Source organism: Stigmatopora nigra, chromosome 5, assembly GCF_051989575.1.
Source record: "Stigmatopora nigra isolate UIUO_SnigA chromosome 5, RoL_Snig_1.1, whole genome shotgun sequence".
In the NCBI taxonomy this organism is placed as follows: Eukaryota; Metazoa; Chordata; class Actinopteri; order Syngnathiformes; family Syngnathidae; genus Stigmatopora; species Stigmatopora nigra.
Window position 1 is genome coordinate 2,624,045 of NC_135512.1, and position 25,924 is coordinate 2,649,968.

The window sequence follows — 25,924 nt, forward strand, 5'->3', positions numbered from 1 at the left end:
TGACAATTATGGACGTCAAATGGGCGGATATTATTTTAGTCCCATATGCTTGGGAGGCTAATTTAGTCACATTATTTTAAAAATAGTTTTTGAAAACTTTAAATCTAATATTTTACTCCTTAATTTCTCAGTGGAACTTCAGACAAAATACCCTTAAGTAATTCCTTAAGTCAAAGTGGCCCCTCCCTTCCTGTGTCTCTCAACATTGATGGACAGGTTCAATGACCTAGCATTGTGACGTCATCATATCGCGTCACGTAACGTCATAGATTTGCTGCTTTTGAGACTCGTTTTTGTCTGTTCACTTTCGAGTATTAGTTTCACTTTCGTGCTATTATTTTTTTTATTATGCTGGCTTCGTTTTGTCGCCCTCGTGTGGACAAAAATGTAAAGACAGTGCAGAGTTCCTTTATATGCCGTATTCGCCGTTGTTGTTGGATGACAATTTTGTTTCAACTTGAACAATACAAGATCTAAATGTATTTTCGTTTTGTCTATTTTAATACTTTTATGTTATATTTCGGTTGTTTTGTTTTTCAGACTAATTTTTAAGGGAAGAAAGTCTCTCAAATACACATAAATAAAAGCTAAATTATCATTCATTTGAAATGTTACAACAGATATTGTTCAACTTTGACGAATTTAATCGAAATATGAATTTCAAATTAAATGACAGAAATTAAATACAAAATATTTAACACCCACTTTTAAGGTTTATATCTCTAAAAAAGATCAACAGTACAGCACAGCACTAAGATGCACAAAAATAAAGTATGAGTTATTTAATCAAATAGGGGCTCATAATAAATAAAATACAAGCATACAAATGAATACAATTACCTAAATAGGCCTTTAAAATTAATGAATAAGAAGTGTTGACATGATCTTCCATGTTTTAATGACTGATTAAAAAATGACAGTCTTAATAAGTGTCATCCAAAAAACACATTGACTGCCATTGACACCGATAGACGTCCAATTCATTTGCACCGAGTGGAGTGGACGTCTATCCCTGCCTTGGGCAGTGATGGAGTTAAAAGAAAAAAAGCATTAGTGTTCCTACCATGACGCCAGAATTAAATCTCTGTTAAGAAAAAAAAACCGAAAACGAGTCTTCTATTTGGACGTGACAAATCTCACCGGCGTTTCCGAAAAAAGACGAAGTTGACTTGCGATCTCGACGTTGGAAAAGCAGCTTGAAGAAGGTGCTCTCTGATTGGCCAGGCCTCAGCCAATCGGGGCCAAAGAGCAGGTGGATGAAAAGAAGCAGAAGAAAGAGAACGACAAGACGGAGGAGGGACGGATCTTCTCTTTCTTTTTTTACGGAGAGACGAGCAGCCTTGAGCCGCCTTGAGAAACGGACACAAACGCAGACAAACGCCCTAAAAAAATATTCCTCACTCGGCCCTGGTTCGTGACGTCACTCTCGGACGCCGTCCTAGCGAGCGAGTGCGACGTTTGACGGCAAAAGGTCGGAGGAGAACGTGGACGAACGGAAGGGAAGAAGGAGCAACTTTTCCTCTCACAACCTCTCCGAAAAAAGCCGAACAACACTTCGGCTTCGGAGCAACTTTTCCGAAAAGAGCCGAAAAGGACCGCCTTCGCCGACGGAGCAACTTTTTCCTCACAACTTAAAAAAGGAGAAAAAAAAGAAAAGAAGAGCCGGGTTTTTCTTTTTTAAAGCGACACAACCCCCCTGAAAAAAGAAGCGTGGATCCTGGATGCCGTGGAAGTTTTCACCGGGGACTAATCGGCCAACCTTTTCAAACCGCTACTCGGGCCCAGCTCGGCGTCCGCTTTCGGGGCGCACCCGGGCTGTTATGACGGCTCCCTCCCGGTAGAGATGGAGGCATCGAGCGGCTCCAGCTTCGGGATCGACACCATCCTGGCAGGCGGCGGGCGGTCTACGCCGTCGTCGGACGCCGATACGGCGGCTGGCACGGCACCCTCGTCGCCGCTTTCGGTCAGCGCCGATCAAGCGTCAGACTCGGAAACGAGCAACTTTCTACTGCACCACCACCAGCAGAACCACCACCACCACCTCCAGCACCACCACGGGCTTCACCCGCACCGCCACCCGCAGCACTTACTCCCGGCTGCGGCTGTTGCAGGCGCCGGTGCTGGGGCCGGGGCCGGGCCGCCTCTACTACTAGCCGGGGCCGGCTGTAGTGCCCCACGGAGCGCTACCTCCTCCTTCCTTATCAAGGACATCTTAGGCGACGGCAAACCGCTGGCCGCCTGCGCGCCTTATAGTACCAGTGTGTCCATGTCGCCTAAGGGTGCTGAGAGTGCTTCGGCCCCGGACGCTTTTCGACCAAAACTGGAGCTCCATCATGACGAACTAGGCCGTAGGGCCAAGATGGAACGACGCGGGGACGACGCGATGCTACACGGCGATGTCAAGTGCAACGGTACGGCGATACGGAGGGATCGGATTTTTCAAAATAAAGGGGGGTCTTTGAGGTGGGGGTAGTAGGGGGGGGTCTTTGAGGTTTTTTTTTTTTTTTTTTTTTTTTTTTTTTTTTGCAATGCAGGAGGAAAGCATCCACGCGGAGCATCCCTGGTGGCTCAATTAGAGAGATGATTGTTACTCCTGCAGGCAGGAGGAGAGGAAAAAAAATGGGGGTACAAATAGATTGACATATTGATTTTTACAACAACACGCGCCTCAACTCAAGTTCATTTAAAAGTTGATGTTGGTTGATTTTGGGCTAGGAAATGAAGTTTATGGTTTTTTTGGGCGGCGAAAAGAGGGGATGAGGTTTTTCGTTTCGTGGATTGGACGTAGTAATTTTGGAGGTGGTGATCGGGCAAGGGGGAATTTGAAAAAGGAACTATTTGGGGTTTGGTTTTATTTGGAGATGCTTGGTTTGGGTTTTTAAAAAAAAAATGTTTGAAATTAGTGATTTTTTTTGTGTGTTAAGATTGGAATTTAATAGTCGTAGGTTCGAAAATTGAGGGTTTTTGGGGGGATACTCACAAAGACGTGGTTTATTAAGTCCTCGCCAAAATAAAAGATGGAGCTTTTCAAGATGGCGTTGTAGCATTTCGGACATCTGAAATATGTTCATTGCATTTAAATCGACGTTATCGAGTAAATAATATTTTCATGGTTGAGCTATATTTGGCATATTTTCAAAACCTACTTGCAATGTTGAGGAAAAAAAAATTAACATTTACAATTTAAGGTAAAAATGTTCCCAAAATGCTGTTTAATTAAGAAAAATGATTTGTTTAAAGTATATTCAAAGCAAATATATTATAGTCCTTTATTTAAAAGGATAGTAAAACTAAATACTAATTGAAGAGGAAAAAATGAACCCCACCAAAAATACTCCACAATCCGGAAACCTGATTACAGTACATTAAAACTCAATAATTGAATAATATTTACATTTCAAATTGAGAAATACCCCCTAACCTTCCAAAATACAGTATAATAATAACAGATGTATTCAAAGTATATTGAAGCTATTTGAGAGAGAAATGTAAATTAACAAATACCCCCCAAAATACTGCATTAGTGTTAAAAGTACATTAAAACGAAGTACTTGACAAACATAGACATTTTAAGTTGAAAACTGTGCCTTCTCCCAAAATACCGTCTTATGTAAAAAACTGAAGTATTTGTAGTACATCAAACAATTTTCACTTTCAAAAATATAGTAAAATTTAAAAATGACAGTAATTTAAAAGGAAATACTTGAGAAACATTTACATTTCGAATTGACAAATCCCCCATGTGTGAATACTGTATTATAAAAATGTATTTAAAGTACATTTAAAGCAAGTATATGAGTAACATTACCGTTTTAGTTGAGAAATGTGTCTCCTCCTGCCACAATACTGTAAAATAAATAAATAAAAATAGATTAATAGCAAATACTTGAGAAAAAAATACATTTCAAATTGAAAAATGACAACCAGAAAGTGTATTATTTAGTAAAAGGTGATTTTACTTGAAATCCAGTAAAAGCAAGTAGTACATTTTGATTGGAGAAATTAGCCTTATCCATCTATAATGTATTATTGGGGGAAAATACTATTTAAAATGACAAATTGTACTATATTGTACTTGATGAGGTTTTATTATTAGGTGGAATTTGGGGGAGGGGCATTTTAGTTGATGAAATTGAACGTTTTTTGGGGGGGAATATGCTAAAGATGTGTTTTTGTTGTTGTTGTTATTGAAGACTGGTTGTTTTTGTGTGGGTTCAGGCGGAGGTGGTTCTGGAGGTTCCGGCGTGGGTGTGGGTTCCGTGTGCGGCAAAGAGGAGGGCGAGCGAGAGATCTCCAGCAGCCGCGACAGTCCGCCGGCGCGCACCAAGAAGCCCCGCAAGGCTCGCACGGCCTTCACGGACCACCAGCTCAACCAGCTGGAACGCAGCTTCGAGCGCCAGAAGTACCTGAGCGTGCAGGACCGCATGGACCTGGCGGCCGCGCTCAACCTCACCGACACGCAGGTCAAGACCTGGTACCAGAATCGGAGGTATGCATCACAAATCAACCCATTGTACAAAAACAAAAACAAATATTATGACTGAAGAACAGCAACACATTGAAATCAAAATGTTGACTATTTTACTTATATTTTTGGCATTCTCGTTTCTTGATATTCAGATTTCTAATTGATCCATATTGAGTCCAAATAGTTGTGTCAATGAGGAAAATCATGTTTTTTTCATATATTGCAATCAACTGCATTTATCCGTGCATTCAAAAACTACAATAGAAAGAATCCATATTTTAATATATCTTGAACCATGTATTCAAATACTAAACTGTAAAAAATGATCTTAATATATTTATCAATCAACAACATTGATTATGCATCCAAATTCTTATGTAAACTATAAAAATATCCTTATATATATACACAGACATATATACATGTATATACATATATATGCATGTGTGTATGTATATACATATATAGAAACACGTGTATATACATATATATGTACATGTGTGTATATACATATATATATATGTACATGTGTGTATATACATATATATGTACATGTGTGTATATACATATATATGTACATCTGTGTATATACATATATATGTACATGTGTGTATATACATATATATGTACATGTTTGTATATACATATATATGTACATGTTTGTATATACATATATATGTACATGTGTGTGTATATACATATATATATATACACGTGTATATTCATGTGTATATATATAATAGTGTCAAAAATAGCCTCTATTAATATATAATCAATGAACTAAATGTATCCATGCATCCAAGTAGTTCTGTAAAAATGACCTCAATATTAATATATAATTGAACTACATAGGGTTAGGGTTAAATATTAATCAATACAAAAATGTTTTTTTATCGGATCTGAAATTGAATTTGCCGAGTAAAAAATATTAATGCAACAAAATATAATTAGACATCAGTGTAGTTGTGATGCTAGCTAGCATTCCATTAGCATCATGTTATGTTATTGTTAAGGGTTTTCCTAATAAAGTTATTTGAGAATGATAACATTTCGTTTGCCAACTAGAAAATATAAAAGGAACTTGATTAAAGATTAAGTACAGGCTCCTCCCATTATATGGACTCAAATTAATTTTTAAGGATTTTATAATAATATGCTTCATACTCACTTAAAAATTTCCAATTAATACAAATTTGAAGATGAGATGGTTGATAATTTTGGACCGTATATATATATATAGCCAAATAAGGCCCGCATCCCTGAGATTTACCACACAATGACCTGGGGCTATTATGCAATTAGCAGTCATAAATAAAAATGAGGGATTATAACTAAACAATACTTGCAAGTCAGTCATCCATATATGAAAATCGAACCCTAGCATCAGTTATTTATTTTAAATTCCATTTTCTCTGACTACATAAAAAAATCCGAATATAACTCCAACTTTTTTGTTTCATCAAATGATAACAGCAACATTCTGTCAAAACACACACACACACACACAAGTTTTTTTTTTGCCTAAAACGATGACATTGCATCTAAATCAAATAAATAAATGACCAAATATGGGCATGCCCCTTTTTTCATCAAAAATTTAGCCCATACAATTTCTCCTAAATAGAAATACTACCAAAATCCAAGTACAAACTCCCCCAAAATCCACAAAAATCTCCACTTAAACTTTTAGTTTCTAAACCCTAACAAAAACACATAATCCCGCCAACTAACATTCCATATCCTTTCTTTTCTCAAACTTTCAACATCCCATAATAATCCCCCCCTTTTTATCGTTACATTTAGAACCAAATGGAAGCGTCAAACAGCGGTTGGCTTGGAACTCCTAGCCGAGGCCGGCAATTACTCGGCCCTCCAGCGGATGTTCCCGTCGCCCTATTTCTACCACCCGAGCCTGCTGGGCTCCGTGGACGGTAGCACGGCTGCCGCTGCCGCCGCGGCCGCTATGTACAGCAGTATGTACCGGACTCCTTCGGCCCCACACCCGCACCAACATCCGCATCCGCACACTCATCCAGCGGCGGCTGCGGCTGCGGCAGCGGCGGCCATTCAGAGACCGCTCGTCCCCCGCGTACTTATCCACGGCCTCGGACCGGGACCCGGGGGCCAGCCGGCACTGAACCCCCTGTCAAGCACGCCGCATGCGCGGTAGGGACATCAACCAAAATACGCCCCTCCCACCCCACTATAAGACATTTAAAAAAATGGGACTTACAAAAAAAAGGAGATATTTAACTCTGGACTGCTCGCGTCTGATTGTTCGTTTTTTTTCTTTATTTTTTTTCTTTTTTCATTTTTTTTTTGTCTTTTTGTACAAAATCCACTCAACGTTAGCGAACAAACAGTTAAAAGTTTATTATTAGATGAATGAATAAAGACGTCATGCAAACGTATTTGCGTGTTTTATACCAAACAAAAGGTTGAAGTTGGACTTTTTTTAGTGTTTATTTACCATTGAAGTTTTAATATATTTGACAGATATAGACGTCTAAATAGTCTCAGAACAACGTTTATCAGGGTAAATTGGCCTTTTTGTTTTGATTAATTTAATATGGGACAGTACATTTTAATGAACAAAAATATTTAAGATAATTTCTTCCAACAGTGACGTTATTTTCAACTAAATTGACAATATTTTGCCATATTGCCCCATTATTTTCAACCAAAACACCAAATATGACATTTTACAACCAAATAATCCGCATTTCTCAACACAATCAACCCATATTTGTATTCAACAATCCAACAAAAATGCATTACACAAAAAAAAAATCACCAAAAAAAACCAACCAAAATGGCCAAATATGAGTTTCCACCAGATAAAAAGTGCAAATATTTCCATTTGCGACAGCTGACATTGCACACGTTGTTCATATGCATGACTTCTGCGCGTTATGATTTATTTATTGCCTTGCGAGGGAGGGCGGGGGGCTTTTTTTAGTGGGAGGGAGGGGGGGCTTTGCGCTTCATTAACAGCCTGCAAGCCAAACAGAATTAATGTGGCGGCATAGATACCTGCTCATCCATTAGACACCTTCAAACTAAAAAAAAACATGAAATATTACATCCAAATGCTTTAAAAAAAGAAATTTAAAAGGGATTTGTTAAGTGTGTGGGTGTTTTTTTTTAATTAGTGGTGAAGTGATGGTGCAAACAAAGCGGCAAATAAAAAAAAGTGGCAGTCACTTGTTTAAAGTGGGTCACACTTGAGTGAGAGTCAAAGTGACAGCGTGAAGCTGACTGGCAGGTTGAGCTTTTCACACGGGAAACACTCCATGCACAACACGTTTTAAGACCCATCCATACACACTTGACGTCACTTTTCATTTCAGATATTTCGAATATGGCTTTCTTTACTATTCGATGGAAGCTTTAGTATTGGATGGAAAGGAGAAATCGCAAGCGCAAAGGGCCGAAAACACCCCAAAAGATGATAAATACATACGTTTTTAGCGTGGATATGGTCAAAATGGGTCAATACATTAAGTATGTATGCAGGGTTGTTAAAAGAAATGATCTGATAGGTGAATTTCAAATGATTGGACGTCTGTTGGTGTCATTGAAAGTTAGGGATGGACGCTCAATTCTGAAACATGAGGGTGTACGCACTGGAGTCATCAGTTCACTTTAAAAACCGTGAGCCACTGCAAGTGTTTTAATGGAAGACGTTTTCTCGATTTTTTTAAAGTGGTAAATTGTTGTTGTTGTTGTTTTTTCTATAAAAGATTTCCTTTTTATAAAAGTCGATTTATTCCAGAAATAATGTTAGTGAATTTATTTATTTTTAATAAATGAGCGGTTTAAGCCAGTTTTCATAGTTCGATTTAGTCAACTTTAATTTTCAACCGTTTTTTTTTGCAAAAATGATTATCATTTGACGTCAATACGTATCTCAAAATTCAAACAAAAAAAACACTATAAAAATGTCAAGATTTCTGACAAATGTCTTCAACGCAACTTTACTCTCTTTTGTTTTTAGTTTTTTTGCAAAAAAAGACTAACTTCCCCCAAAAAACACTACAAAAAATGTCATGATTTCTGACAAATTCATTTAACATAACTTTACTCCCTTTGCTTTTGTTTTTCTACAAAAAAGATTAACTTCACTCAAAAAACACTACAAAAAATGTCACGATTTTTGACAAATTCATTCAACATAACTATACTCCCTTTGCTTTTGTTTTTCTACAAAAAAGATTAACTTCACTCAAAAAACACTACAAAAAATGTCAAATTTTCTGACAAATTCATTCAACATAACCATACTCCCTTTGTTTTTGTTTTTTTTTTACAAAAAAGACAAACTTCCCCCAAAAACACTACAAAAAAAATGTCAAGTTTTCAGACAAATTCATTCAACATAACTATACTCCCTTTGTTTTTGTTTTTTTTACAAAAAAGACGAACTTCCCCCCAAAAAACACTACAAAAATGTCAAAATGTCTGACAAATTCATTCAACATAACTTGACTACTCACTCCTGACGTCACTAAAATTACAAAACTCCACCACCAAAAAGAAATGACTACATCAGCTAAAAAAAATAAATGTCAAGATTTCCCCCCCCCCCCCCCCCAAAAAACGGAGCAACAGAAGGGCGAGATGACGGCGTGCCGACGAAGAATTGCGTGTAACGCGTAGGGCAGCAGACGCGAATAAAGCGGATTAAGGCCTCTTTCCTTTCTTTCTCTCTTTCTTTCTTTGCTCGTTTATTGACAACAGATGGAGTCTTTGTCGGTGGCTCTCTCCGGCGCGTTGGCCTGGAGCGGGAAGCTGGCGAGGCTCCTTTAATTGCCACTTTTTTCCCGAGCGCGCGCTGATGTAACGCCGCCATATCTTTTTCATGACAATAATGAGCTAACACTTGCTCTGCTTGGCCTCTCATTATCACATCTGCCGACATCACTCACTAAACAGCGTCTTAACCCCGCCTCCCTCGTCAAAGACCACCCCCCCCCAGCCCCTTAGTGCCCCCCCCCCCCCCTTATCCGCCCCTGCGAGCATCCACCCAAAAATATCTGTGTGGAATTTTTCAATGTTGTTGCTTTTAGACAACAATGCTGACCGATTGGACGCCAAATAATCGGAGAAAAAAATGGCAGGAAAATGACCAAGTGATGTAAAAAAAAATTTTTTTTCACTAAAAACTTTAAAAAAATAACACATTTTCTGTCCAAAAAAACCCCTTTCTGAAAATATGACAGCCACATTGTAACATTAAGTCTATTCTGTTTTTTTAATGAAATTTGGATTGAAATCTGATATTCAGTTTTGTCATTTTGATGAAATGTCCAATCTGCTTTGAATGGGAGATTCTCTTAGCAAAAATGGCTAAATTTTTTGGCATAATTTAATTTTCCCAAGCACAAAAATGTTTAGCCATAGGCAGATCATTTCAAAAATTTTGATTGAATCTTTGTTTTTTTAGGTGAATATAATTTTATTGTTTTAAATTAAAACATTTTTCTAAATATTATTCATTAATTGCCAGTGTAATTAAAATTAAAATAATCTTATTATAAGAAAAAATGGGCAAAAATATTTAGCATTTTTTGGCCTGAATTTAACATCATTGATGACATTCAAGTGATTTTGCACAAATTGACAAAATGGCCCAAATAAGTTTGATAAATTCCCAATTTTTTAATCTCCTTCACCTACATTGACAACTATAAGCGTCCAATCATTTAAGGCCATCTTTAAGTCAATTATTCCCCAAATCAACCATTCGCCAACAACCTAAAATCACCCAAAAAGCTTCTAATATCCCAAATCAAATCTCCTTCCAATATAATTCAAAACGTCAATCCTCCTCTTAATAATTGATCATCTACATAAAAAAAATAACCATCATTTTTATTCACTTGGTTTCCCATCACCTTTTTTTCCCCATCTTTCAAAAAAAAAAGAAAATTAGCATGCGCTTGAAGAAACGATTCTTGGGCTCAGTCAGGCATGACGTTCGTTCATCAAAGACACGGCGGGCCTGACTAATCAAAAGCGCCACGAAATGATCAAACGTTCACCTCCGAGGTCACGCCGTTGCATTTTTTTTTTTTTTTTTAAATTCGCCTGCATTTTCTTGACGCTCCTGCCCACAAATGCTCTAAAAACGGTCGCTGGTGGGCGTTGGGAATAAAAAAAATGGAAAAAAATATATAAAAAAGCATCCAGGGGGCGTCGACCTCAAAGCCGTTCATCTGACGGATGGCGTGCAACGCGGTGGCTTAAACGGGCCTCATCACTTTGGCCCGGGCCGACCGCCAAGAAGGGATGGACAAAAAAATATATATATAAAAAAATAAAAAAATTCAAGTCTGTCAAAGGCTGATGTCAAAAGCTTCATTTTTTTCATTTTTTTTGACTCCTCCCACCGAGCAATTAGAGGTTTCATCACAGAGGAGTCGTGTCAAGATTCATTACGGCTCAGCCGCGGCTAATTGCTTCAAGGTTAAAGTAACAGATCTGACGCCGTCCCATTTCCAAGTGACAGCCCCACCGAGTGTAGCGGCGGCGGTGGTGGTGGAACGCCGACGAAGCCGCCAGAAAGAGGAGGAGGAGGAGGAGGAGGGATGAAGGCTGACGAGCCAGGGCGCATCAAAAGGTTGCCGTTGGTCAATTTTGGAGAATTGCTAGCTGTCAGCTCTTAGCAAAATCAACAAAAAATACATGGGAACTGGGAAATGGCAAATGGTGGCAAAGGGGTGATGGTTTTTTAAAGATATTTTAAGGTGATTGCTTCAAAAGGAAGGAAATTTGAGAGAATTTGTCGCCATTGTTTGATGTAGATTTGAAGAATTTGGAATGGGAGCGGAAATGCTAATGTTTAGGGAGGAGAATGTGGTAGAAAATCGGGATATTTTCAAGAAATTTGGAGTGATTACATTGAAAAGGAAACCTTAGGTTAGATAATTTGGGAGATTTATTGGCATTGCTTGACGTAAATTTGATATATTTGGAAATAGAGCAGAAATGCTAACGTTTAGCGATGAGAATGTGGTAAAAATGGGGGTATCTTTAAGAAATTTGGAGTTAGTCTGATCAAAAGGAAGCTTTTGGTCAGTGAATTTAAGAAAATTAATCGCCATTGCTTGATGTAAATTTGAAGAAAATGGAAACGAAGAGCGCAAATGCTAACAAAGAGCGCAGATGCTAACATTTAGCGATTAGAATGTGCTGAAAATTGGGGTACGTTTAAGAAATTTGGATTCAATTCCATTATAAGAAAGCCTTTGTGATCGTTTGAGGAAAAAATTGTGAGCAGAGAAGGAAAATGCTAACATTTAAACAGATTAAATAAGATAAATTGGCTTAAAATTTAGCATTGGAGTGGTCAAAATCTGAATAATTTCAGAAAATTTGGAAATAATCCTGTCTAATGCTTAAATTATTAACAATTACCATTGGAGAAATGTTAAAAATTGCATTTACTTTGGAGAAATTGGGTGTCAGCCAATCAAAATCTAGCTGTCTCTAAACCGAAATCAACTAAAACGCAAACATTTTGTACTAGAAACATGGCAAATATTAAAATCTGCAGTCCGAAATACATCATAAACTATCATTTTCCAAAAAAAAGCTAATATCTGGGTAGTACAGTTGGTCGTTCATCCTTTTCATACATTTTTGGCTAAAAAAATGATTTGACGGAGACGTAACTTCCGCTAAACAAATCCAACCAATCAATCCCTCGTGCCTTCTGGACTTCACGCAAATTAAATATGAATCAGTGTCCATACCTGATGGAGATAGTAAATCCCAATTTGCCGTCAAGGGACGGCGTGTAAATCTCATTTTAATGTCACAGACAAGATGGATCTTATTAGCAAACAGTATCTTGGCACAAAAGGACACCAAATTAGCATACGGGATCATTTCCATCTCCCTCTACCGACCGTGCCAACTCCATTTGTCTTTTTCCAGCCTTCATTCCAGCCATTTCCTGTTGATCGCAAGCGTGAAGCGGTGATGCTTTCTTCCGTAGCTAGCTGCTAATTGCTAACGCGGAGATGCCAAGACGATTTTTGGCTGACAACGGGCGTTAAAACCCAAATAATTTGCTTCAAATATGCTAAATTGCAAGAGAAGACTGTCTTTTTTTGCTAACTGTTGAAAAGGCTACAAATTAACGGCATCAAATTCAAGAAATGATCAAGAAAATGCTACATTTTGTACAAAATTGACTAAATGACTAGCGAGGCTCTTTCTGTTTGGATTAGCGCAAGAATTGTAGTTGTTGGCTAGATTCTGCTATCAATGTGTTAGGTTTACATCAAAGTTGACTTATTTATGACCTATTTATGTCTAAAATGTATTTTTCTGTGTCTGTATTCTCCCCCTCTTGCTATTATGATAATGTCATTTGCCGAAAACGGGATGAATTAAGTTATTTAATCTAAAAAACGATCCCAGATAGAGCCAAAATGGCTGAAATGAGATCGGTTTGACGAAAAAAACTTACTAAAAAAATCCCATACAAAAGTTGCAGTGGACCAAAAAAAGGGAAAAAATACAGGAGAATAGTGTAGGTTGCCAGGAATGCGCATTTGACAAAATAAAACATACTTAAAAATATCCCATACAAGAGTTGTAGTGGTCCAAAAAACCTATAAAATACAGGAGATACGTGTAGGTTGCCAGGTATGCATGTTTGACGAAAAACAATTTAAAAAAATCCCATACAAAATGTGTAGTGATCAAAAAAATGTATAAAATCCATGAAAATTATGTAGGTTGCCAGGTATGTGCATTTGACAAAAAAACTTATTTAAAAAAATCTCTTAAAATAAGTTGTGGCGATCAAAACAAACATAAAATACGGGCAAATCGTGTGGGTTGCCAGATATGCACATTTGATCACCGACTTGTTGTTTTTGTCCTCATCCCCCGTCTTCAGACCTCTCTGTAACATCCTGACCTAAATCGGGTTAAAAATGGAAGCCAGTTCACGTGAGGGTGCTGGAGATGAGAAGTTGTTTACCCTTAGCTTCTTCCACTTGGGCTCCAAGTGTAACACCCGATTTTTTGCGCCCATTATTTGTTCAACCGCCGCTGGGAACCGGGAAAAAAACCCACCAGGTCCGTCCGAGTGTTGATCTAAGGTGGGATTGGAAACGGCCTAATGAGGAACTCTTTGGGATAATTAGCCGCCGCATAATTCCAGTTCTTCGCTAGCGAAGAGGAAGAAAATGATGATGATGAGGATGCGGGAAGGCGGTGGATGATGAAAGCAACCAGAGATGGGGGTTAATGAAAATTAGCGTGTTGGAGTTGGGCGCTACCTCGTTTTTCTTTTTCTTCTCGGGCTTCTTTTGTTCTTCTGACGACGTCTTATTGTTGATGTAATGGAACAATTAGTGTTGGCGCAGTTCGTGGCGGGGATAAGAAGCTAGGTGCTGGTTGGCTGGCGGGCAGGACGCCGACTGTAATTAGCAGCCGGCTGATGACATCCGCAAAGAAATGTGGGGGGAAAAAAAACAAGTGCTAGCGGATGCGCTAGCTGTCAGGAAAATACAAACGATTAAGGGGGAATCCTTAAAGTTATTCATTGAAAAACAAAAAAATACTCGGAGATATAACACTTTCTTTAAAGGGGGAAATGTGCATTCTTTGGAGTAGTTTTCGATATTGTTATAAATCGCTGTAACTCACAAGTCGTCGATATAATTAAAAATAGGGGCCTTGGAATTTGGCTGTTAGCTAGCATAAGATCCAGCACCCCTGGACTATTACAGAGATTAGCAGACTAAAATTTGTGAAGAATTTAGACAAATGGAGATGCCTACTTAGAATTAAGAGGACACTAACATAGTACAGTAATACCTCTACTTACAAAATGCCCCTACTTACAAAATGCCCCTACTTACAAAATGCCCCTACATACAAAACGCCCCAACATACAAAACGCCCCAACATACAAAACGCCCCAACATACAAAACGCCCCAACATACAAAACGCCCCAACATACAAAACGCCCCAACATACAAAACGCCCCAACATACAAAACGCCCCAACATACAAAACGCCCCAACATACAAAACGCCCCAACATACAAAACGCCCCAACATACAAAACGCCCCTACTTACAAAACGCCCCAAATTACAAAACGCCCCAACTTACAAAATGCCCCAACTTACAAAATGCCCCAACTTACAAAACGCCCCAACTTACAAAACGCCCCAACATACAAAACGCCCCAACATACAAAACGCCCCAACATACAAAACGCCCCAACATACAAAACGCCCCAACATACAAAACGCCCCAACATACAAAACGCCCCAACATACAAAACGCCCCAACATACAAAACGCCCCAACATACAAAACGCCCCAACATACAAAACGCCCCTACTTACAAAACGCCCCTACTTACAAAACGCCCCAAATTACAAAACGCCCCAAATTACAAAACGCCCCAACTTACAAAATGCCCCAACTTACAAAATGCCCCAACTTACAAAATGCCCCTACTTACAAATACCTCTACTTACAAATGCCCCAACTTACAAATGCCCCAACTCACAAATGCCCCAACTCACAAATGCCCCAACTTACAAATTTCCCTACACACAAATGCCTCTACTTACAAATGCCTCCACATACAAAATATTCAAATTACAAAAAAGCCCCCATAGGGAACATTTTGCCCCAAGATACAAAATTTACCCAAGTTTCAAAACATCAAACATCCCCTAAAAACTAAATATTAATTCTGTTTTGTTGTGATAGACTCGAGTCATGTCAAAACTTGAAATTTCATTTATTTCTTTATTTGTTTCTCAGAAGATTATTAAAGATTTAACAGGTAAAATGCCCCCCAATTCCAAAATGACCCCCAACTCTCATTCACAGCACAAAAAAAAACAACCATCCGAGCGGCGTGAAGCGCGAGAATGAAATTCCCCATCACCTTTGTAATAAGATGGCGTCCTAACAGAAACTTGGCATCTCTGGAGGCCAAAACATGAAGTTGACCTCTCTTCGCTTGCGTCGTTTTTGTTTTGAACACGACGGAGGGTTTGGCGGTCGCACCTAATTACATTTTTTTGGGGAAAAACGAAAAAAACGATAAACTAGGCGAGGCGGGCGCGAAGACTGGCGCTGGGCGAGTCTGGGCCTGCTGAGGCGCTAAGTGTCGCTATGCTACATTCACCATAAAATTGTGCAGTTTTGAGAAGGCGGATTGGACTCAAAAACAAAGAAGATTGGTCGCCATATCAATATAATGGCTGACATTGACAATGAATTAGCATTCTTTCCCTGGTTTAGCATTAATAGCCAATCAATATAATGGTGATTAGCATCCATTCCCTGGTTTAGCATTATTAGCCACAAATTAGGACTTAGTAATTAATTTTCCCATCGTGTCGAATAGCGTAAAAAACACCAGTGAGAAATGGCGGCCATGTTGCCAAGTGGATAAAGAGACAAATGTTACACGGGCCTTTGTGTTTCCTCAGCTATCCGCAAATAAAATGGCAGACAAAACTGGTCTTTCTGCGCATTAGCGCTGCTTACGCGTTATTGTGCCGGCAGCCACACAAAGCGCACCCCCCCGTGGTTGAAGCGATTTGCCGCGTACAATGCCGCAGCTTAACCAGCTAGGTCAGGTCAAGTTGACTCAGACAATGGAGACTTTTAGCGCCGCACCCACGGCGCCGCCGAGTGTCGCCCCGGACAAAGTGGAGCGGACGATTCATTCGGGTCTTGGCGAGCACACTCCATAAACGTCTCCAACGATCTGCTCTCTCTCTCTTTAGCATTAGCCGACTATTTCGTCCTGTCATGTTTTTTGCGCAAACTCAAGGCCAAGAGAGATATGCCGACAAATTCGGAAAACGCCACCCAACTATGTTGTCAAACGATACAGTGGTAGTTCGACATACGAGTAATTTGAGATAGGAGTACAATTTGGGGGAAATGTTTGTCTTGAGATACGAGACAAGTTTGGATATATGAGCATATAGCGGGCATTTATTTTCCAAGCTTATACTACTATACTACTTCTTGTTGGCAAGTGGTGGCTAAGTTATCCTATTGTGAGGACATTTGTGTGTATCATTTTCAGAATATTTTGAAGGGAAGACAAAAGCAAACAACCCTTGATAGGTTGCATCTGAAAATCAGGGTGGAGGCGGAGCCAAAAGAGCCAACCCGGGAGAAGAAAGGTATCGAAATTTCACACAAAATTAGAATTGAGTTTAGTGTAAGGTTAGATTAAATGTATTTTTGAGTGTCTCCATTGTAATCCAAGTTCATTTTAATTTGTTTATGTTATGTTACCGGCACGTTGCCATGCAAAAAAGTCTCTCTCTCTCCCCTCCGTAAAATCTATCAAATTTTAGTACTAATAAACACATTTTAGTACTATTAAACCACTAGTTATTTGTAACTTTGTTAATAGATAGCGAATTTGAACAAATACAAATATTTTTCCAATCCATTATCCTGTTTTGGGTGTTTTTTCAGAGTTTTGGAACAAATTAATTGGTTTTTAGTTCATTTCTATGGGAAACGTTCATTTGAATTACGAGTAAAATCGACATACAAGCTCAGTCCAGGATCAAATTCAGCTCTTATCTCGAGGTATCACTGTATACAAAAAACATATACACTGGGTCAATGGTTCTCAAAGTGTAGTACGAGTTCCATTAGTGGTGCACAAGCTCCTTTTTGTTATACATGAAAAGTTGGGCAGAAATGTTCAAACAATATAGTCGCTACCGTCCTTCCCGGGTCAAAACGGATTGGACATTTATTCTAGATCTAGTAGACAACAACCTAACTGGGTTTTACAGATGTTACTACTGGGAATGGTGGAACAGATTAGGTCATTTACATATAAAATGCGACTCTACTTACGATAAAAAATCCAAGTTACAAAAACCACTTCTGTAACGAATGAATTCCGTAAATCGAGGCACCACTGTATTCATGTCCAACACGCCATTCTCCGAACAAGCCGACATAAATTAGCCAGCGGGCGAGTTAGCGTTGGAGATGAAGATCTGATTTGTCACATTTGAAACGCTAATGTTTAAAGCAGGAGGAAGCGCGTGCGCCATAATGCGCTCATTCATCTGCATAAACACCACCTGTCTCCTCCTCCAGCGGCTAAAGTTTGGCCGCCATTATTTTCAAGTGTCAGTCGAACGCCGCCAGTCACCGCCTGGTTTTCATTTCATCCGGTGAGCAAGACAAACGAACGCTAACAAAAAAAAATAGAAAAAAAAAACGGGATTGACACGCAAAAGGTAATTTATGCTGGCCCTTTATTTACCGTCGTGCCGAGAGTCGTTCTTGAAGGCTAATTTGGAGCGCGTTTGGCACTTCTTCTGAGCTAAGAAACGTCATAGTTTGACAAAAAAATGGCGGAACGGCCATTGATCAGCTGCTTAAGCGCTTGGGCTTTTGTTTGTTTTGCCGGGAACGACACCGTCAAAGCTGCTGTCGACGAGTGTGTTTTTTCCGGGAGACGTAATACTCGTGTGACGTCTACTCGGCGGGAATGCTGGATAGGATAGGGGGGGGTTTGATGGTTAAAGAGGGGACGGCATATGGCGTGACAATTATGGGAATAGATTACCTGAAAGCAAAGTGCTGTCACGTTCTGATCATTTCCTGCACAACAACAACCATAACAACAACAAGAAGAAGAAGCGTTCTTCTTGATTTCCGCCATCTGCTTGCCTTTGACTCGCATTGTCACAGAAGCGCACTTTAATTATCCGCCGTCTTTTTGGCTACTGTAACATGGCGCGCCGGGGTTAATGGTCACTTGGTTGGAGTGGGTGGGCCGCACTCAAAAGGAAGGCTTTTGAAAGAAAAAAAAAGGTAGCATCGAATTAAAGATCATTTGCCAAAGAGGATTTGGATTGCTTTGGTGTTATCAGTTGTGCTTTTGTCTGCTTTAATCTGGAGAAGGTGACTTTTTAGGCTTGTAAAATAAAGTGGTGGCTTTAGTTATGAGTGTTCTGACATAGGATTTTTTTAGGGTATAAAAGTTAAATTCAATATATGTATATATAGAAATATATGAAAAGAAGATTTAAATTATAAAAACCATCAAAATGTCATTGCATTTACTGTTTGTCATCTTATTTTGAAATTGGCGCAGTGGGATTGTGTCCTGCTTGACAATATCCATGCACTTTGATAGCCTCACAACAACAAATTTATTTTTTCTAAATGTTTTATTTTTTTTTAAATGTTGAGTGTTGTGAAACCAAGTTTGTTCTATATTTAAATTATTGATGCATTTTTTAATTTTATTAGATTTTTTTGAGTGTTGTGAAACCCACTTTGTTCTATATTTAAATTATTGATGCATTTTTATTTTTTTTTACAATTTTTTGAGTGATGTGAAACCAATTTTGTTCTTTATTTAAAGTCTTGATGTATTTTTATTTTTTTTACAATTTTTTGAGTGTTGTGAAATCAACTTTGTTCTTTTTTTTAAATTACTAATGCAAATTAACAAATTCCATGAACTCTGCTAGCCTCCCATATAAGATTCAAATTACAAAAAAAAAAAAAAAAAACATCATTGCATTTCCAGTATCCACTATATTATTTTGAAATTGGCGCGATGGCATTGTGTTCTGCTTGACAAACTCCCAACACTCTGCTAGCCTCAAAACAACACATTTTTTTTTTTTAATTTTTCATTATTTTCCAATTTTTTGAGTGTTGAGAAACTAACTTTATTCCTTATTAAAAAATACTGTTGCGTATTAAAAGAATCAGGCCCTGTTATCCCTAACTGATATTGCAACACATTTTGAATTCTTAATTAGAAGTTATTTCAATGCGTGTCGGGATGCTAACGTTAGCTTCCTCCCATTTATTCACCTGGGTAAATAGAAAATATTTCTGCATGCTTGTTATTCATTTTAATACATTAATAAATCATTCACTAGGTATTGAGTTGAGATGGAGGGCAGCGGAGACATCTCATTACCAACAAAGAGTGCTGAAAAGAATGTTTGACATCAAAGGGAAGACTTAGCAAGCGGTTGTGACAGGTCGTTTAGATTAGTGGAGAATATCGGCATTACACTTGACGATATAATGCAAAAAAATATGTAAAAAAAAACCCAAAACACTACACAAAAGTGTGCCTTATAGTCCGAACAATACGGTACATTCACTAGAGAAAGTTAAGTTTCCAACAAAGTAGACGTGACGGTTTGCTAGCGCATTTCCCGTTTGGACAAAGTAGGGAATTGTGTGAATTGTTCAGAAGCTATTGAAAGCTTTTTGTTGAAAATAGCGAGATTGCCATGACATTCAAAGAAAGTATCGGTGCCGGCTCGGTTTTCACTCGTCTGAGAGGAAGAAAGGTCCAATTAGAGATGATTTGCCGGAGAAGCTTTGGATTGCTTTAGCCGCCGTACGATTTGCTCTTTTGTCGACCTGGGCTGAGTGCGCTCGCCGCTTTCATCTGGCATTTGGAGGGCGAGCACTTTAATCAACTTAATGCTAGCGATAGCGCCTCTTGGCCCGACTCAAAGAGGAGCGCAGATGGACTCCGCCGAGGCTTGTTTTTTTTTTTTTTTTTCCTCCCCACCGGCGGGCAAAAATATACGGGTCGGGGGCGCCGGTCGACGACACCGGGACACTTCTCGTCTCTCGCCGTTTTTATCAGGGCCGTCAGATATGAAGTGTAGGTGAGGGACCTTTGTTTATTTCAAAGCTGCCCCCCCTTGGTGGACCGGGAGGCCTTGAAATATGTATAAGTGTCCTTTCGCAAACATCTGAGAGGGAAATCAAAGGCGCAATGACAACAACGGCGGCGGCGTTTCTTAAGCCGCTACCTGCACACTGCACACCTGACCCCGAATATGTCCGACCTTTACCACTGACTTTTTTGTGCTGGAAAACATCAATTCTGCTCCTCGGATGTCAACACACTAAGTAGTAGTAGTAGTAGTAGTCAACACACTATAACTATTGGTAGTAGTAGTAGTAGTAGTAGTAGTAGTAGTAGTAGTAGTAGTCAACACACTATAACTATTGGTGGTAGTAGTCAACACATTATAAGTAGCAGTAGTAGTAGTAGTAACAGTCAACACACTAACTATTGGTAGTAGTAGTAGTAGTAGTAGTAGTAGTCAACACATTATAAGTAGTCGTAGTAGTAGTAGTGATAGTCAACACACTATAAGTAGTAGTCGTCAACAGTATTAGTAGTAGTAGTTAACACATGATTAGTAGAAGTAGTAGTCAACTCACTATAAGTAGTAGTAGTAGTCAACTCACTATAAGTAGTAGTAGTAGTCAACTCACTATAAGTAGTAGTAGTCAACTCACTATAAGTAGTAGTAGTAGTCAACACTATAAGTAGTAGAAGTAGTCAACACACTATAAGTAGTAGTAGTAATCAACACACTATAGGTAAGTAGTCAACAGACTATATGTACTAGCAGTTGTAGTCAACTCACTATAAGTAGTAGTAGTAGTCAACACACTAAGTAGTAGGATTAGTAGTAGTCAACCCACTCTAAGCAGTAGTAGTAGTAGTCAACACACTTAGTAGTAGTAGTAGTTGTAGTCGTAGTCAACACACTAAGTAGTAGTAGTAGTAGTAGTTGTAGTCGTAGTCAACACACTAAGTAGTAGTAGTAGTAGTCGTGGTCAACACACTAAGTAGTAGTCGTAGTAGTTGTAGTCAACACACTAAGTAGTAGTAGTCAAACAACTATAGATAAGTAGTAGTAGTGCTCAGCATACTAAATAAGTAGTAGTCAACCTAGATAAGCAGCCAACATGAATAAGTCGCCGTCAATGGCACTGAAAATTGATCATTTGCTACCAGGTAATGAGTTCAAACACAACATTTTCAAGTTCTCAATTTGAATCAATTGCGTTTAAATGAAGCGGACCATAGTGCCGCTACCTTTTGCTAATGAAGCGCCGCAGAGGGCTCGGTGAAGGACACAGAGACGCCAAGGCCTCCAAGGCATGACATTGTTTTTGACTCGGCAAAGTGCTGAGCTCAACAGCCGAGCCGGCGAGCGAGAGGGCGCTAACAACGGAGGCGGGCGAGCAGGCGGGCGAGCAGGCGGGCAGACGGACGGAGGCACGGGCAGGGCGGACGGGCCCTGAAGGGAGGATCAGCCAGGCGGCGGGACTCGTCTTGAAAGCCAAAGTGACTAGGACACGGAGGTCCGCCAGACGCTTTTCATCCTTGGCATCAACATTCCTCGCTAGTATCAATAATTCACTTGGAGGGGGAAAAATGCCTGTGTTCAGGATCACTTCTCATCCAATGTACTCTTACGGATTCTACTCACTTTACCATTTTGTACAGTTGTTCCAATCAAAGTATAGATTAGCCCATATACTGTGCATATACGTGTACATACACACAAACAGATATAGGTACTACACATGCGTATGGAAAAAAAATCTGAACTATGAACTGCATACAATTGCAATTGGAAATAAAAATACTGAGTAAGAGATGTAATATATAATATGTATAGATTTACAGCAATGGAACAAATTTGTCATAGAAAATATTCAACTTTTTGCATGGCAAATTTCACACGTATCTCAAATTGCTCGTATGTTGGGGCCTCTCGTATGTGAAGGTACGACTGTATTTGTTTGTTTTGGCTTACTGGTATCTCAAACTGCTCATATGTTGGGGCACTGGTATGTCAACGTACCATTGTATTAGTTTATTTTTGCATACTCGTATCTCAAATTGCTCGTATGTTGGGACACTCGTATGTCGAGGTACCACTGTATTAGTTTATTTTTGCTTACTTGTATCTCAAATTGCTCGTATGTTGGGGCACTCGTATGTCAAGGTACCACTGAATTTGTTTTTGCTTACTCGTATCTCAAATTGCTCGTATGTTGGGGCACTCGTATGTCAAGGTTCCAATGTATTTGTACGTTTTTGCTTACTCGTATCTCAAATTGCTCGTATGTTGGGGCACTCATATGTCAAGGTACCACTGTATTTGCTTACTCGCATTTCAAATCACTCATATGTTGGGGTACTAGTATGTCAAGGTACCATTGTATTAGTTTGTTTTTGCTTACTCGTAGATCAAATTGCTTGTATGTTGGGGCACTCGTATGTCAAGGTACCACAGTATTAGTTTGTTTTTCCTTACTCGTATCTCAAATTGCTTGTATGTTGAGGTACTACTGTATTTGTTTGTTTTTGCTACGGGCTAATAAAAACTGCGTCGTGGGCCGCATTATGGGTACTTCTGTACTACAACCACGAGAAAAAGAAAAAAAAACCCGGACTCCATTGTGATTAAGGTGTTGAGAAGTGGAAAGCCATAAAAAAAGAAGAAGAGGAGGAGGAGGAGCATGCTGGTGTGATCGTTCACCCCCGGTGTGATCCACTGGAGCTTTTGTTTTCATCTCCGAATGACTCGGGTTGAGGTCTCCTTTAGCTTGAGGTGTGCTCTCTGCGGGGTCAAACCGCAGATTAATAGGTGCGCTAATGAGCTCCCTGAAGTCCCCCCCACCGCAATCCGCCGTCCCCCTCCCGCGTGTCGGCGACGTCCTCCCGTGATGGATGGCAACGAGCATCACTCACGCTGGAGCATTTGTGCCGAGGAGAAACATCAGGCGGCGTGATGAATGCCTCCGCCAAGACGTCCTCCTTTGTATCCACTGTCAGCGCCGTCTCCTTTTGTTTGACGCCGGCTTTCCGTGGCGGGGAATTTGGGCTTTTTTTGCACGCGCCACCGAAATTTGTCCGCTTTGACTCGATCACGTTGGGAAATGCAAACGACAGGACGGGGAGCTTAACGAAACACTCCATCTTAATTCCGACGTCAGTCACTCAAAGACGTCTTCTATTAGGGGCGAGGCCTCTTCGACGCCATGATATCTTAACGGAGGTTAAAAATGATGACAAAAGTTCCAGGACTGGGAAAGGGGCGGGGCCAGTTTCAGAAGATTGAAAATTGGTTTGATAAAAATCGGGTTTTAAAGTGTATTTGTTATGGAAGCATCAACTCATTGGCTAGTATTGACGGTCATATAGGTCTAATCTAATTTGACTGGGAATCATTCCATTGCTGGCAACCAGCATTTCACGTCTATAACTGCCAATGACAGTAAATGAATTGATGGGTTATAACAGGTGTCAAAGTGGCGGCCCGGGGGCCAAATCTGGCCTGCCGAATCATTTTGTGTGGTCCGGGAAAGTAAATCATGAGTACTGACTTTCTGCTTTAGGATCAAAATTGAATGAAAAGTATAGATGTATATTAAATTTCCTGATTTTCCCCCTTTTATATCAATAATTAATATTTTTAATTCCATTTTTTTCTGTTTTTAGTTCAAAAATCATTTTGTAAAATCTAAAAGTATATCAAAAAAAAGCTCAAACTAGCATTGTTTTAGATCTATAAAAAACTGAATATTCTGGGATTTTATTCCAGTTCTTTGAATCCATTTATGAAAAAAAATATATATAAATACATGAAATCAAGTTGACGTAAAAGCGGCCCGCTAACCAACCCGAGTCTGACACCATTGGGTTACAACAACAAAATAATTTGGGGGTATATTGCAAAAACATATACAGTCCTATATATAATATATACTATATTCATACTAGTGAAACAAACTTATCTGGCAACCAAGTCGATCAACAGAACTCAATGCTTCATTTTGCATTATTTCTTATTAAAGTACTATAGGGTAATATTACAAAAAAAAAATGACATATACAATAGAAGTACATGGCCATGGACTACAATAAAAGTCCAAATCCTCGACTCGGAGACATAGTAGTCTTCAGCCATCCCTGTCACCAAGTCTTTTAGGTCCACAACTCTGTTACTTCCAATCAATTAAAATGACCAAGTCAAAATGGCTCTTTGGCTCAAGGACTCCTACTCTGAATGAAACACTCCATTTTTCACACCTTCTACCGCCTCTTCTCATTGGTCGATCTTTGACGAGCAGCGGGGCATGTACAAAATCCTTAACAGTGTCGGGTTGGTCATCCCGCCGGGCTGATTAACACTTGTCGGCGACGAGTCCTAATCAGATCCCCCGGTCGGAAATGCGTGTCGGCCATCATTAAGTGACCTCACACGTGGGGCGAATGGTGGCGAGTGGGGGGGTGGCGGGCGAAGACAGACGGTGGGCCGGATTTCGGGAAGGTGATTGCTTTACGCTACGCCATGGAGCGATGCTAATGACCTCTGTGCTTTCGCATTAATGGCTTCTGCCACCGCCGATTAAGAGCTACTTACCTCGGGTCTAAGATTACCGCCACGTACCTTTGGCGAGATGGTGTTTTAAAGATCACCGACGGCGATGGCGATGGAAGATAATAGTAGGAATAAAATACTTGAAAATCTTTTCCTGAGTTAAAAGGATTGGTGGGTATTTTTGTGTTAGCATGTTCATTAAAGAAAATCCTGCTCTAAAATATCAGTTAAAATGGTAGATAAGCATTAATTTGGAACCTGTGTATACATTTTAAAACATCTAATACAAGGGTGTCAGACTCGGGTTAGTTCGTGGGCCGCTTTAAAATCAACTTTATTTCAAGTGGGCCAGGCTATTTTAGAAATAATATTTAGATCTTTTTAAATAAATGGATTAAAAGAACTGGATTAAAATCCCTGAATATTCTGTTTTTATAGATCTAAAAAAATGATTATTTTAGCTTATTTAATATATTTTTAGATTTTAGAAAATTATTAATGAACAAAAAACTGAAAACAATGATTTAAAAAAGTATAATTATTGATTTAAAATGGGGAAAATCGGGAAATTTAATATACATCTATACTTATTTTAATTTTAATCCTAAAAACAGAAAGTCGGCACTCATGATTTACTTTTCTGGGCCACACAAAATGATGCGGCGGGCCAGATTTGGCCCCCGAGCCGCCACTTTGACACATTTAATCTAATACAATCAATACAACATCACAATTGCAGAAAAATGGTTGCCATATGAAAGTACAACATAAAGGCACATCTGTGCTTAATCTGAACAATTATAAATCAATATTCATATTATGACATGAAAAACTAAAATATGTAACTTGATTAATTGGTCAATAAAATAAAAATAAAAAAACAGTCATTGCATCATATCCAATGATTGGCTGTACATCTGCATCTCAATGCATTACACAGTAAAATTAGACAGGAAAAAAAGTTACTATAAACAATATATTTGCAGTGCATTCACTGCGCTGCATAGGTTTACTTGTGCGGTATTCAATTATTGCAAAAAATAACGTATTAAACCAAAGATGCAATAATGCAACAATCAATAATGTAGCAAAAGATGACTTACCATTAGGAAGTAGACAAATAGGTAGCCGCTTGAACAAATAAATCCCCGTTTGCTCCTAATTTTGGCTGTTTCAGAGTTGGGAAACCAGCCAGGGACGCCATTATAAATGACGTAATGTCTACCATCTTGGCTC

At 39.1% G+C, this 25,924-nt stretch overlaps 1 protein-coding gene and 1 long non-coding RNA gene across 2 annotated transcripts; one reads left to right on the forward strand and one right to left on the reverse strand.

The window, feature by feature from the left end:
- The first annotated feature begins 1,277 nt into the window (after positions 1-1,277).
- Positions 1,278-6,879, forward strand: barhl2 (BarH-like homeobox 2). Its single transcript, XM_077716195.1, has 3 exons — positions 1,278-2,411; positions 4,219-4,489; positions 6,272-6,879. Exons 1-3 carry the CDS (start codon positions 1,844-1,846, stop codon positions 6,636-6,638), a joined length of 1,206 nt encoding a protein of 401 aa, XP_077572321.1. The 5' UTR covers positions 1,278-1,843; the 3' UTR covers positions 6,639-6,879.
- LOC144196252 (uncharacterized) lies at positions 4,170-25,914 on the reverse strand. Its single transcript, XR_013326221.1, has 2 exons — positions 25,792-25,914; positions 4,170-4,471 (listed from the first exon to the last, which is right to left on the reverse strand). It is a non-coding gene; the product is annotated as an uncharacterized LOC144196252 (long non-coding RNA).
- Between the last annotated feature and the right edge of the window lie 10 nt (positions 25,915-25,924).

Excerpts from the sequence above, each read along its gene's own strand:
- barhl2 (XM_077716195.1), top strand. The coding sequence starts at position 1,844 with ATGGAGGCATCGAGCGGCTCCAGCTTCGGGATCGACACCATCCTGGCA. Across the intron at positions 2,412-4,218 it reads CGGCGATGTCAAGTGCAACG|GCGGAGGTGGTTCTGGAGGT; the intron begins GTACGGCGATAC and ends GTGTGGGTTCAG. Across the intron at positions 4,490-6,271 it reads ACCTGGTACCAGAATCGGAG|AACCAAATGGAAGCGTCAAA; the intron begins GTATGCATCACA and ends CGTTACATTTAG.